This window comes from Mytilus galloprovincialis, chromosome 1 (genome assembly GCF_965363235.1).
Source record: "Mytilus galloprovincialis chromosome 1, xbMytGall1.hap1.1, whole genome shotgun sequence".
Lineage (NCBI taxonomy): Eukaryota > Metazoa > Mollusca > Bivalvia > Mytilida > Mytilidae > Mytilus > Mytilus galloprovincialis.
In genome coordinates, this window is record NC_134838.1 from 1632092 (window position 1) to 1647991 (window position 15900).

Below are 15900 nucleotides of genomic sequence, written 5' to 3' on the forward strand. Positions count from 1 at the left end.
GACTTCAACTTCATCAAAAACTACCTTGACCAAAAACTTTAACCTGAAACATGCACTTTAATTTTCTATGTTCAGTGGACCGTGAAATTGGGGTCAAAGTTTAATTTGGCTTTAAAATTAGAAAGATCATATCATAAGGAACATGTGTACTAAGTTTCAAGTTGATTGGACTTCAACTTCATCAAAAACTACCTTGACCAAAAACTTTAACCTGAAGCGGGACAGACGGACGAACGAACGAACGGACAGACAGACAGACGGACGAACAGACCAGAAAACATAATGCCCCTCTACTATCGTAGGTGGGGCATAACAAGCACAAATCCATTCGCACAGTTAAACTGTTTAAAAGAAGTCCGAGCCCGATGTTAGAATAGTATCTGCATCATGACATTAAAATGTATATAGGGATTTTTTTTCTGAGACAAGTGCCTGTGATCTACATACAAGGTATGGCGCATTCATGTCTGCTACCTTCGGCTGTGTTCTTCTCTTTGATCGGGGTGTTGTCTCTTTGACACATTACCCATTTTCATTCTCAATTCTATTTTGTATCTTTTTTTGTTTGTAAAAGGAAACAGTTGTATATCTGATTCTTGGCTAATTGAATGAACCAAATCCAAAGTATTCATAAACTAGTGTATGACCCATACCTTTTAGAACTGCTTCGACTACATGGACTTCAATCATTCAATTCATTTCCATAAACTCTTCTAAGAGGTATTTTTATGAAAACGTGGCTACTGTAATGGCGAGTTCAAAATCGTAAAAAACTGATTCAGGTGACTGAGGAGTGGAGTCTTTGATGGCCACTACGTTACTGGTATGGGCTGTTGTTATTATAACAAATACATGCATGGGTGGTACAGGAACACAAGGAGATATATAATGACCAAAAGAAATAATGTCTAAAATCTAGGGTCATCGTTTTATTAGAAATGTGTAAAAAGGACTTTGAGGCAGAATTGCTTCCCAATAATAATTCCCCAGCAAGACACCCAACACACATTACTTCCAGTCAATATGGATGGACTGCTGGAACAATAAGGTAATACACGAAAATGAGGTCAAGGTCAGATAAACCAAATGAGAAATAAATGTACACCTAACACTCATTCAATATACCAAATATAGTTGACCTTTTGCAGACATGTACACCTTACTACCAATCTATGCATTACAGATAGTTCACCTTTTGCTTTTAGTACATATCCAAGAAAAAAACTTAACCATGAACATTGATCAATGAACCACGAAAATCAGGTCAAGGTCAAATGACACCTACCCGTTTGACATATACACCTTGCATTCCGTCTATACACCAAATATAGTGGACCTTTTGCTATAGTATGGACTGCGAAACTTAACCTGGTTCACTGATCAATGAAATGAGGTCGAGGTCAAGTGAAAACTTTCGAAAAGGACGGTCCGAGGACCTTGCAAGGTATGCACATAACAAATGTAGTTATTCTATTACTCATAGTTAGAGAGAAATTAACATTAAATTTTTTTTTCCAACTTCCAAGAAATCATTGAACCATGCATGAATAAGGTCAAAGACAATGGAAATGTGACAGATAAAAACTTCATGACATAAGGCATCTATACACATAGAATGAAGCATCCACGACTTCCACCTTCTAAAATATAACACTTCTGAGAAGTTGGCCAACGCCACCACCACTGGAAAACCGTCACCATGTTGAGCTTTCTGTGACAAAAGTTGCTGCTCAACATAATGACAAATTTTCAGTAGGGTTGGGTTGAAACTTGCCAAAAAATATACCAACCCAAATCTCAGTACATAGTTAAATCTGCATCAAGTCTTCTAGTTTGCATGTGTTTGCAAATTTTCGAGAAATATCTTGGGATAGAACGAGTCAAATTATATTAGGTCTCAACAATAAATAGTAAGGTGAACATGTTCTGACCTCATTTCCACAGTTAATAATTGTTAAGCCATTGTGATAATTTATCGGACATGGGTTCATTCTCAAAGAGAGGCTTTTCGTAGATACTGTTGAAAGGGTGTGATGTGTGTACGACTCACTAGTCGATTCCTAGATCTGAAAAGCTTCTGGATAGTTATTTCATTGGCAATTATATTAACTCAATTCTTATTAAACAGTAACAATAATCCATTTGGATTTTCATCAAATTGCAGCTTCTGGAAACACCATGACCTAACTTCAAAGAATTAAATTTTCATTTTTTGAGCAGTTGCATTGTGTACTATCTAATTGGATACAGAACTCTTTCCAGATAGACCATTAATTACCCCTACCCTCTCATTGGAGTTTCCAGACCTTATGCCTGGTTAGTTAATATTCATTGGAAGGTTATCCATTGTTGAGAACACTTAAATGGATGGTTTAGTGTAATCTTAGTGTCCATTTTTAAATACCAGAATAATATTTTTTCGTCTTATCATACAGGCATACAAAGTTCACCAATGTTCTATTTTTAGCCATGGTGGCAGGAACAAAATACAACAATGATCACACACATAGGGCCAGATGAGATAAACAGGTGTTTTACTTGTCCTTTTTTATGGAAAATCTTAATCTTAAAAGGAGTTGTGGCAGACCCTACACTAGAATTATTCAAGTCAAATTTGTTCAAAGATTTCAAGAATGTCTTGAAAAATGTGATTAAATTAATCAATAGATAACAGTACACCAACTGAGGGCAACAACATTCACTGGTATTTGGGTTAGTACACCAACTGAGGGCAACAACATTTACTGGTATTTGGGTTAGTACACCAACTGAGGGCAACAACATTCACTGGTATTTGGGTTAGTACACCAACTGAGGGCAACAACATTCACTGGTATTTGGGTTAGTACACCAACTGAGGGCAACAACATTTACTGGTATTTGGGTTAGTACACCAACTGAGGACAACAACATTCACTGGTATTTGGGTTAGTACACCAACTGAGGACAACAACATTCACTGGTATTTGGGTTAGAACACCAACTGAGGGCAACAACATTTACTGGTATTTGGGTTAGTACACCAACTGAGGGCAACAACATTCACTGGTATTTGGGTTAGTACACCAACTGAGGACAACAACATTCACTGGTATTTGGGTTAGAACACCAACTGAGGGCAACAACATTTACTGGTATTTGGGTTAGTACACCAACTGAGGGCAACAACATTCACTGGTATTTGGGTTAGTACACCAACTGAGGGCAACAACATTCACTGGTATTTGGGTTAGTACACCAACTGAGGGCAACAACATTTACTGCTATTTGGGTTAGTACACCAACTGAGGGCAACAACATTTACTGGTATTTGGGTTAGTTTCACAAAGAATTGGCACCAATAGCTATAGAAACAAACAAAAAATGTCATAATCAATGTCTTTTTAATGTTTCATTGATTTTCTTCCTCTCTTACTGGTTTAGAAATTCCTACAATGAAAGAAAACATAAGGTTAGAACAAAAAACCAACAATATATGATAACAGAATTCCATTGGATTATAGTACAAAATCCATAATCATAGAATAACTATATACCTAGTATACTATATAATATATCTTGGTTGGCCATGTGCTGTTCTCTGATGTCTGGTCTGGTTATTGTCTCTTTGCCACATTACCCATATTCATTCTCAGTTTCATCATATTTGAATTCAATAAGTTTGTTTTATTGTTTTATTCTTTATCTTTTTTAAATTAATTAATTTTACATATTATATGACAAACAAAAACACTTTGTACTTCATAACTTATTTTTTTAAATCAGGGCAATGTATATATAAACACTCACCACTTGACTATCTATATGTATTTTAAGTACCTCAAGGGAGCCAGGTTGTTAAAATCAGTCATTTAAACATATTTTGGTCATGAAGGGGTGTGTTGAGACTACCTTAGGTCCCAGGATCCAATATCCTTTATAACTTATCTTACTTCCTGACATTTGTTCTATAGTGTAATACTTACTTGGCTATAAGGCCATCACGTTTGCCCAATCTGTTCAATGAATCGTCAGATTCTCCCTACAATACACAATGTCAATTATTAAAATGGTTTCACATTGTATACATTACAGAATTATTTAAATGCAAAGTAAATGGTGCATTTTTTTTATATTCAAATTTAGGATAACTTGAGAGCATTCCCCCCTTCAATTCAAACATGACTATTTAATTTACAAACTAACATGCAATCAAAATTCCCCCAGATCAACCCTTAATAAATTAGTTAGTATTTTGAGATATCAATTTTAGATATAAACATAGCAATAGCAATGTTGACAAATTAGTTGTCTCCATTGATATTTTACCACCCCCTGAATTCCCCCACCGATGGAACAAGTGGTTTAACTCGGTTGCCTGTCCTGATAACCCAACCCTGGATGAGTCATCAAAACGATAAGTAGTCTTCACAAAAAATACATGTAGCAATAAAGCTAATGCACATATTATGATAAAAATTGTATAGTTTCTACCAGTGTGTAGTTAAAAATCTTACAAAACACAATTTTAACATTACAAGCCTGGGCATGAGGGCCTGTGTCTAGGTATGAAAACTGAAATTATATAAGGTTGCCTCCCTTGATAAAATACCATATTTCTGATTTCCTCATAAATCAGATTAATTGGTGTTTAATGCTATTTTCAGCACTAATGTGTTATTCATGTTGACTTTTTATTGGCAGAGGAAGCAGGAATGCATGGGTCAAATAAGAAAACTAATCAATTAAGATTGGAGTAAAGGGGCTTGTCATGTGGGAGATATGAACTAACAACCTCAATTTAGATGGGGTGTAACAGTTTGACTTCTTAGACCAATCTGCCTCTGAGCCCCCTCCTGGGATGAAAAAAAGTGGTAAACTGCTGGTTACCTCCCCTGATAACTTACCATTCTCCTGATTCCCCCACAGATGGCGAAAGTTGTATAACTATTGGTTACCTGCCCTGTTAACTTACCATTCTCCTGATTCCCCCATAGATGGCAAAGGGTGTATAACTATTGGTTACCTCCCCTGATAACTTACCATTCTCCTGATTCCCCCACAGATGGCGAAAGTTGTATAACTTCCTGTCATTCTTCCTGTGGTAGTGTCAACCTGTAAATAGATTAATTTCTACAATAATTTTGATGGTTTAATTTTCGTGTTCTGTTAAGATTTCCTGTCTATCAAAGCCTATAAAGTTGGTACTTTATGATTAACATAATGCTTGTATATAGATCACAACTTTGTTCAAATTGACAATGCTAATGTTGTCTCTCACATCTTCTTATATAATATAAATTAATAATATTGTAGCTGGTTTACATTATTATATATCATTTAATAAATCTTATATAAATGACTAGTCAATTTTTTTCTGGACATTTCTTAACCCTTTCAACGCTACACAAAAAATAGAAAAATGGCTGCTGCTGCTGCATTTTTTTTGTGTTCATTCATTAGAACAGTATATTCCTTTTCAGACTGCTGTATCTTTTTTATTATAAGAGATACAGAAAAAGTTATTGCATGAAAAATGCTCAGGAGAGTATGAACTGTAATGCTAGGCAGTTATTTCAGTAAATTTTTTATTAGGTTACCTGCATTTTCAGGTAATTAACAGGTAAAAGGTGTAATTTGTTACATTTGTGTTGAATTTTGAATAAAAACTACTTTTCGTCTTCATCTATTTTGTTTTTTTATCTGCCATATAATAAAGAAGACACCAATTGCTCGATTCCGTAGCGTATTGCACCATACACAACGTATTATGTAATCATGGCACAAATCAGTGGCTCCGTCTTCAAAAATTTCAGTCAACCTCCGTTTTCCCCCCTTTTTCTACGTCTCGTAATGATCGATCAAATCATATTTCCCACACGAATTGAATGTTATAAACACATTGAGATAACATGAAACCTTTTAACTAATCCTTGTCATCAGTTTCGCCATAGAAATGCTGAAATATTTCCATATTTATAGCTTTGTTTCCGATTTCCGCCATTTGCATTTGTCAAAATATTTGTTTTTATTTTCCTTCAATTTTCCTTCTACTGCATGATTTTACAATAAAAATTCCCGGGATTTTAAGCGCAAATGAGACCTTGCATATCCTCGATTCATACAAGGAAAAATTAGAGAGGATCCGAATGAAAACCGAATGGTTTAAGAGTCCTTATGAAAAATCCGTTGTCATCGCGGCATATGCTGCGAATAGCAGTGGCGGACGGCGTATGTCATCGCGGCATATGCCGTGTATAGCGCTGAAAGGGTTAAGAAAGTCTGTTGACAAAAGTAGGCAGTTTATTGATGTGGTTTATAAGTGTTTCTTATTTTTTTTTTATATAGATCAGAAAGTTGGGTTTTCCGGTTTGAGCACTTTAGAAATGTATCTTGCCTTATAATGGGTTTACTTTCACAACTTGTGACTTGGATGGAGAGTTGTCTCATTAGCATTCATACCACATCTTCATATATCTATTAACACATGTTATTCTATAGACCATTTTGGTTGTCTCCCCTCCTATTACTTACATCAGCAAAGTTGATCTGGATTGAGGCATGATCCTTGGCAGAAATAATTCTGTTGCTGGCAGAACTGTAAAAAGTAAAATTGTACATAATTGGGTGAAAAAATATCATTCCCAAAAAAAACCAACATTGTTTTTCCTCACCCACAACCAAATTGTTGAAAAACATGATTTTTTTTTAATTCAACATATCTTACATGTATATCTCAATGTTCAGATAAAACTACATGTATCTTTTGTTAGAAAACGAAGGTAAACTAAAACAAATAATTATTTGATTGGATATAATGGTGGTTCCTCGACCATTACATTGTAGGTCGAATGATTTCTGTCAAAATCTACATGTACATTGTATTTCTAAAAGCAACATTTTAATCAATAAATCCTTTGGGATGCCCCCATCCTTAACCTGTACAAAGGAATGCAAGACAACTTGGCCTGTCTAAGACGACAACTTGGCCTGTCTAAGAAGACAACTTGGCCTGTCTAAGACGACAACATGGCCTGTCTAAGAAGACAACTTGGCCCGTCTAAGACGACAACTTGGCCTGTCTAAGAAGACAACTTGGCCCGTCTAAGACGACAACTTGGCCCGTCTAAGACGACAACTTGGCCTGTCTAAGACGACAACTTGGCCCGTCTAAGAAGACAACTTGGCCTGTCTAAGAAGACAACATGGCCTGTCTAAGAAGACAACTTGGTCTGTCTAAGAAGACAACTTGGATGGTCTATAAGGATGACTCAAAGTGTTAAAAGAGGATTTGAACTACATGTATAAGATTTATTATAAAGTACTAAATGATATATTTTAGATTGCAACATCATTTCAGCATGTTACGGACTTTGCAAAAAAGAATTAAATAAAAAAATTTAAAAAATGGATTGTCTTTTGAGAACAACACTCAATTGTCTATATAGATGTCTCTTCATAGACAGTATTTTAGTTATCGTTATTTATATAAATCGGCTTCAAAACTTTCATAAGACATATTTTCCCCCTTAAATAATTTATTTTGTCAAAAGTCTTATTTTATACTTAGTCTGAGTTGTTATTATAGATCGTAGAAAGTGACATTTAACTCTGACAGCAATAAACATAGTACTGAAAATACTTGTCTAAATTCATTTTCTTTTTTTAAGGTTCATCATAACAAATGGACAAATATGGCCGTATTTTCACCTCAAAAACTACTCTATGTACTTACTTACCTGTGCTGTTTGGAAAGTTTTAAGGCCTAGCATCCACTAGATATATAAAAGTTAAATGCATTTTGTGTTTAAGAAAGAAAGAATCTTTCTTGGTTTTTGATGGGCATTTTTTTCTCTTTCTGCAGAAGGTGTAAAAATAAACAAACACCTGAATTACTTTGATACTGTCCAGTGTCCACTCACTGACTCAGATAAACTCTTTAACTCACCTATAGCTGTGAAGATACCTCTTGTCCATGTCAATTAAAGCAAATCAAAACAATACAAACCGGTTTTTTACCTGAGGGAGCATCTCAAAGTTGTACCACAACTTAGTTAACTTTCACACCTTATGCATGAAGGAAAAAAAATGCCCATCAAAATCCAAAAGAGATTTTATCTTTCTGAAACACAAAATGCATTTATCTTTTATATATCTAGTGGATGCTAGGCATTAAAAATTTTCCAACATCACAGCTTAGTCTGTACTTAGAGCAGTTTTTGGCATGTAAATACAGCCATTTTTGTCCGTTTGTTATGATGAACCTTAATGGCCTTACCATTTTCTTGGGATGTACATATCCACGAATTCTCCTTGCTCGTTCTGCATCTTGTTAACTAAGGTAGTCACCTACAATCAAAATATTTCATTAGTTTTTTTTTAAATAGAACTGTATGACAGCTAAACCAAGTTCTGTGGTACAAGTATGTGAACCAGATAATTGCCATGGGGTCACGTCATGACTGCAAACCTCAAAATTCAATTACTGATAACTGTTCCTGTTGGTTACAATGAACATGATTTTTCAAAACACATCATTTGGAAAATAAAGGGATATTCCACAAATTTTATCTCTAGAGAAAAGGGATTATACAAGCAAAGCATATACGGAATACCACAGTCAGCTATAAAGGCCCTGAAATAAAAGGGGGTCTCATTGGTGGGTTCTGATTCTGTATCCCGCTTACACTATGTACATTAGCAATTCTTATTTTTTTCTAATTTCCCTTTTTCACAGCACAATAATTTGACTTTCACGTGTCATGCTTTAAAAAAAAATCGGCAAACCCCACCCCCGGTCAGACTTAGGCCCCAATAACAATGTAAAACAATTCAAATGAGAAAACTAGCAGCCTAATAAAAATTAATATACAAAAAATGAATGAAAAACAAATGTGTAACATATAAACAAACGACAATCACTGAATTACGGGCTCCTGATCATGACTTGGGACAAGCACTTGAATTGCCTTTTTCGCCTAGAGTAAAGACTCCTACATTGTAAATTCACAAATTTATATACAACAGTTTTGCTATGAACATCATTTGCATGTCCAACCTGTAAATTTGACATAGATAATTAGATTACCCTATGATAAAATATTTTAAATGTGCTTTCAGGATGATTATTAGTAAATAGGGGATTAATTAAGAAGACGTAATATTTTTGAATAGGGCTCTTCACGGTTAGTTCGGCCATATTGGATAGGGGGCAGATTTTTTGGAAGGAGGTGGAAATGGTATAAAAGTGTGGGAAATCCTATGTGTGTTTCCAAGCAACAGCTCTGTTTTAATGATGTTTTCCCGTATTTTTCACACCATTTTTACCTCTATTATGAAAATCTGCCCCCTATCCAATATGGCCGAACTAACCGTGAAGAGCCCTATTCGAGATTTCCGATTTCCCCACATTTCCAGTTGGCAAGACAGATAGTACTTTTCATTTTTTCACTTTTTATAATGCTTCAATCATATAACAAAGCGTTAAGTGTGTTCCCAATATTTATTTAGTACAAAATGTATGCACATTTTAATGCAATTGAGTGTATAATAAGTTGTACCAACTCGTGTGTTCAGAAAGCAAGTTAAAAAGGAAGCACATGTGAGATTACCCAGAATGCAATGTAAATGGATATATTTCGTCCCTTATCTCTCGGCCCTTTAAGAAAACGCTGGGAATAATTCAAACAAATAAAAATGATAGAATTCTGATAATAAGAAAAGAAATTTAAATGAATATCTTTAATGTTTTATTACTATCCAATGGGATCCGGATCTTAGAACTGCAACACCAGCTTTAAACAATTAATTGATTGTTAACAAAAATATTCAATAACTTGACTGAAAAATAAGGTACTCGCTATTATGAAAAGAGCATATCTCGAGGTGAATAAACCAAGCCTAAGTATAGGAGCTAGAAGTTCTGGAAACACTAAGAATGGCAAGTTATTAATAAATATTTCAAACATAAGTCAACAAGAACTGACTAGTTAAAATATTATGATATCTTTTTAAGGTGAGCAAAACGTGAACATGATAGGTAAAAATGTAAAAAAATTGGAGTATTACAGCTTAAGTAATCTAATACTGGAGTATAGAATCGACCAGATTGCAATGGAGTAGCATTATAACAGGCTCAAGTTAGGAGCCGGTAATTCAGTGGTTGTCGTTTGCTGCTGTGTTACATATTTGTGTTTCGTTTAGTCTTTTGTACATAAATTAGGTCGTTAGTTTTTTCGTTTAAATTGTTTTATGTTTGTAATTTCGGAAACTTTTATAACTGATTATGTGGTATAGGCTTTGTTCATTGTTGAAGGCCATACGGTGACTGATAGTTGTCAATTAATATTTCTGTGTCATTTGGTCTCTTGCCAAGGTGTCTTATTCGTATTTTTTTTTATGTATAAAGAGAGATAACTCTAATTTAATCTGAAGTAGGACTTTCCTAAACTAGCCCTGCTCCCATTAACTCGTCCCCGTTTTTTCATCAAATTACGCTTCTTTGAAAATGGCTTACAACAATTTTTCCTACTTCTGAAAATAAGTTAATTTCTAACAAAACAAGATCCTGCAAACAACGCCAACAAAATAAATATGATGTAGAATATTTTAGGCACATATCTTATAGGAATTTGGATACCCAAGCACTGGTGGTAAGCGGATGGTCGTTAACCAACCAACTAACTAACGACCATCTGAATATGGGAGACAACTCTGGGAATAAGTTTTTCTTTTCCGATTTTCGTGCAGTAAAATATTCATTTGAGTCAAACCGCTTGTCTCATATACGCTTATTGTGATTGCCAAAAATTGTCAAATATAGTATTTTTGATGATGGTCGTAACTGACACAAGATTGTCGTAACTTTGAAAGATGACCGTAACTCAAGTATTTAGACGAACTTTTATCAAATTATTCTAAAAAGCACTGTGCACATAACCATGTTGATAAACTTGTTTGGTATTTTTAGTTCATTAAAAACAATATTATTTAATATGTTACTCTGATAATGGTATGCAGAAATTAAGTTAAAGAATTATCAAAAATACTTTTTTTTTTTATATATTCCGAACGACCATTATTTAGGAGTAACAGTGACATTAAGCCAAATATAATGGTAGGGTTGAGTATTAATATATTTTTACTGAACGTTAAGGCATCACATTGTTGAGTACACGTGTATTCCCTCACATTTGCTTTTAGATTTTTTTTTATATAAGACTTTTTATTACCTGCAATCATGTCGGCAGATGAAATTATTGAACGTACAACTTTGAACAATCATCCTTAATTTTTAATCAGCTATTGCAGTTTTTATAAAATATTCGGCTTTTGATCGTTTATGATGAATGAAAATCCACAAATGCGCGTGTTTTTAACATGTTGTTTTTATTTTTTATCGACTGCATGACGATCTTGCGGTATATCATTGATATTTGTTTTAAGTATTGGTACGGAATAAAAACTTAATCAATGGTGTCGCAAATGAAATTGTGTAAACCTAGAAAGTATGAATGTTGTTGGTATATATTTTACACTGCTACACGCGTTGAATCAAATATTAGTAATTTGTAGCCAGGATAATATTACAAGATAGAACTAAATGTACTGCGGCAACTATCACATACATATGCACGTTGAAAATAATGTTTATGTTTATAGTGTATGAATGTATTCAGATTTAAAAGAAAAGCTCACTGAATTGAAGCATAAAATTCTATCTTTTAAATATTATCATGGCTACAAGCTATGCATGAATATTGTTTACTGAAGTCCTTTTGCTGAAGTTAAAAAAAATACATTATCATCAGCATAAAGTAAACAATGTAAATTGCTAACCCCTTTTAATATTCTTTAGAAAGAAGTTTAAGGATCCATACCACTGAAGAAATATTTGACTCGTGTAGTAGTTTTGACTCTAAATATGCCTCCTCTAGTAGTGGAAAGATGATCCCAAATTTTCAAGCCTGTATCAGTTTCTGATCATAGACTTTGCAATGTTAAAATGCAGAGGGAATCTACCGAGTTCAGAAATAGTAGCAAAATGTGTTGCTCTTTTGGTAACACCAAGTAAATGTTTACAAAATTTAATGTGGAGTCTTTCTGAAAGAAGCTTCGGATAAGCCTGATCTATAGTTGTAGTTATAGATTTTTTTGTGTGAAAGGGTTGAAATATTCCCAAATTACAGTAATATATAAGAGAATAGGTTTAATTGTATGCTCAATTACATGAAGGCTCTTTTTTAAACTTGTATTCAGTGACAGAAAGTCCTTGCGTAGCTTATGGTAGACTTTTAACGCCTTACTATACAATTCTCTCGGAGTAAAGGAAAAATATCCAGATGCACTAAAAGTTATTCCTAAATATTTACAACGTTGAGCACAATCAATTAGTGTGTTATTAAAATAAAAATCATGTTTAATATGTCTGCCTGCCTTGTTGAATACAAGCACCTTGGTTTTAATGGGATTAATTTTCAAACACCAATCTTAACAATAAGTACTTAATGCATTAAGTTGACTCTGAGGTCCTTTTGCCGAAGTTAAAAACACGACAATATCATCAGCATATATAGCAAAGCATGGACTGGTCGTGAATTAATAACAGCTGGATCAGGGGACTTTTTAAAACAATCAGGAAGTTCATTTATGAAAATTTTGAACAAAATTGGACTCAAATTGTCTCCCTGTTTACTCCAACTTTAGTTCTAAAGATATCTGTAACCCTATTCTATAACTATACACTACCTTAAGTTTTATCCCTGGGTGAATGACAGCATCTAAGATTCAAAAGCCTTTTGGAAATCAACAAAACAGGCAAACACTCTACCTTCTTTTATATCACAATACAATAGTTTTAGAATGAACGTGTTTTCAGATGGTCATGTTTTTTTTTTGGTAAACCCAATTTGGCTATCACCAATGATATGATATTTATCTAAGAATTTATAAAGACGTGTATCAAGTATCTTATTAAAAAGCTCCCCAAATGAATCAGTGATTGTAATTCCTCGGTCGTTATTAAGATCGGATGCATCGTTCCCTTTATGAATTGGAAATAATAAACATGTGGTCCAGGGTTTAAGGGTATTTTCAATAAGAAAGGCAAAGATGTATAGCGGATAGCATGGTACCAATAGGCGTATTCAGAATTTTCTATAACAACGGGTAATAATTATACATGAACTTTGACATTGCACCTTATAATCAGCTTGACTACTAAATGAGAATACGACTTTTCAAAATCCAGACTAAGAATAAGGCGTATGTTTTTCATTTCGAGTACGGACCTGCGAATTCGCGGGTATGGTCCAGTCTCGATAACGACCCTCATAACATTATTTTGATTCCTCACTTGTGCTCTTCCAACTTAAAGTATCAAATTAAATTGTAGATTTTTCTTTTAAATTCCACTTAGTAGGTATAATAGTTTTTAAAAAGTTTATCTTTACAATAGATGCAAAATCTTAAAAAAAATCAAAAAAATCAGGAAACTGTTATTTCATGTAATGTCAAATTTGTTAAAAACGCCCTTTCTATATTCGTAACTAAAAATGATCATTACCAGCACTGTGTTTCTTGTTTTAAACTGAATTCTCCACTTTTGAAAAATTTACATTGATAATGAATTTAACCGCTTATAACTATTTGCCTCTTGGTCTGTTCATTTCATTTAGTATTGTGTTTTTTCTCGATTCGTTCCAATTTTTTTTCCGTTTCGCACTTTACATGTACCCCTCTCTTCACCCCTTTTAGTTTTTATAATTTGGTGAAATCAACTTCACAAATATATCATATATAATATTCATATAATAAAATATACGTCTAAAACTCTTGACTTGTCTTAAGTTTATTCTGTCCTATTCATAAAAAGTTACGACCATCACAAAATTAAGTTACGACCATCCTGAACATTTTTGCTGTTTTAGTTACGACCATCATGCTCGAATTATTGAATGACTTTTTTACGAAAATTGGAATGCTTTTATGTATCACATTTTGTTTCAATATTAACGCACTGACGATTATTATGTATGAGACAAACGGTTTGGCTCAAATAAATCTTTTACTGCACAAAAATCGGATAAGAAAAAATTATCCCTAGAGTTATCTCCCATTTTCGGATGGTAGTTCTAAGTAATGACCATCCGCTTACCACCAGTGCTAAGGTATCTATGTAAGACGAGGCATTAAAACAGGTTGAATTTTGCAACCACCTTAGCACACAAAAGCTTTACTTTATCTGTATGTGTCAAACCATTTTGGATTTTTTCTTTATCCCCAATACTCTTCAACTACGAACTGTATCTTATTCGAGGGTCACTGATAAGTCTTTTGCAAATAAAACGTGCGTCTCGCATACGAAGTTATTACTAATCATTTGAGCGCATTTGGGGATTACAAATGTTTATGTTTAAACGCAGTTTTTGATTACGTTTTATTTTTATTTTATAGGTAACACATGCAAATTAACTTTGAACTAGTTGTTAGCAGCTGCGAATACTCTCAGATCTGCACTAAATGTCTTTTTTTAAAAAGGGGGAGGGGGTGTACAAGTTTGCTGCCACGTCCACTTTGTGTTTTCGTTAGATGTATTTTTATTTGCATCTATATGATGATTTAATCCATTTCAGCTGATTTTTATACTCTGTTCTTATGTTGAACTGTTACATCACTGTCCCCGGTTAGATGATAGTTAAGCGCTCACAAACATGTTTAACCCCGCCACATTCTGTATGTGCATGTCCCAAGTCAGGATCTTGGAGTTGGTTTCACAAAAAAACGTAAGTTATGAACAATTCAGTATAATTACGATAAATATTAGTCGTAAGTTTTTTTTAAACTGACTCCTGTTATTCAGTGGTTGCCGTTGGTTCAGGTCTGTCATATTTTTTTCTTCGTAAACTGTTTAGTTATAAATAAGGTCGTTAGTTTTTTTAATCGTTTCATATTTTGTTATATGTCGGGGCCTTTTATAGCCGACCACATGGTATGTTTTTCTCTCTCATTGTCGAAAGCCGCACGGTTGCCGTTAATTGTTTACATCCACTTCAATTTGAACTTAGGTGGATATTTGTCTCACTGTCAATCATACCACAGCTCCTTAGTTTGATAAAATAAAGATAATTCATTACAAATAAGACGTTATTTATTATGAATTTTAATTCAATCTCTGAAATATTCAGCTTTATACTTCTACTCTAGTATACAACGTAAAAGGTTTTTATTTCATTTTCAAAAGATTGTTCACATATCTATTTTCGGTCTGCTGTGCCATTTACAAATAAACACGGGATCAACATTTTCGAAATAAATAAATGCTGAAGGTTTCAGAACAAAATAATAAATTAAAAATCATATCAAACAATGTTTTTCCATATAGAGTGGAAACCAGTTTCTGTATTATAATGCTCTGTGCAAATTAATACATTCTGAATATAAATTTACTTGTTCAATTTGTTATTCTTTTTCTGGTGTGGTAATGAGTTAGTTTACATCTATACAAGTTACATGTATATCTTTATTCTCACAAACCAAATTACAAAGTTAAAGAGATAATTATACATGTACAAGTAGGAAATTCTTCTGAAAGCACAGACAATTCCACTCGTGTCGAATAAAAGTAGTTGTACATAAGAAATATTGAATCTTCTGAATCATAAGATTTATTACAAAGTTTTCCAGTTAAAGGAAGTCTGTAAAAACGCTTTGATTCAAGCTCAAATATGAAAAATCTATCAAATATGCCAAAAAATGTCACTTTTCAGATGGTTTTTGTCAAAAATGAAAGTGGCCGCATCCGTGTTCATCCTCATCCTCAACCTTAATATATGTTATGTATTATTATCAAATACAACCAACATTTCAATATTTAGAATGAACACAAATGCGGCCACTTTCATTTTAGAGGGAAACCGTCTA

The 15900-nt window shown here is 33.7% G+C and overlaps 1 protein-coding gene across 3 annotated transcripts in view; it reads right to left on the reverse strand.

The window, feature by feature from the left end:
• Window positions 1–3364: 3364 nt before the first annotated feature.
• Window positions 3365–15900, reverse strand: part of LOC143062827 (small ribosomal subunit protein eS21-like) — an 81584-nt gene continuing 69048 nt past the window's right edge. Inside the window, exons 1-6 of one of the 3 annotated variants that reach the window (XM_076234641.1) lie at window positions 9544–9581; window positions 8258–8328; window positions 6514–6577; window positions 5023–5094; window positions 3966–4021; window positions 3365–3429 (exon numbers count right to left, since the gene is read on the reverse strand). In XM_076234641.1, the coding sequence (XP_076090756.1) occupies window positions 3420–3429; window positions 3966–4021; window positions 5023–5094; window positions 6514–6577; window positions 8258–8307 (252 nt within the window). In that variant the 5' untranslated portion in view covers window positions 8308–8328; window positions 9544–9581 and the 3' untranslated portion in view covers window positions 3365–3419. Of the gene's footprint in view, window positions 3430–3965; window positions 4022–5022; window positions 5095–6513; window positions 6578–8257; window positions 8329–9539; window positions 9582–15900 lie in introns of those variants that run through there. The other 2 variants (XM_076234646.1, XM_076234652.1) reach the window with 2 other exon arrangements.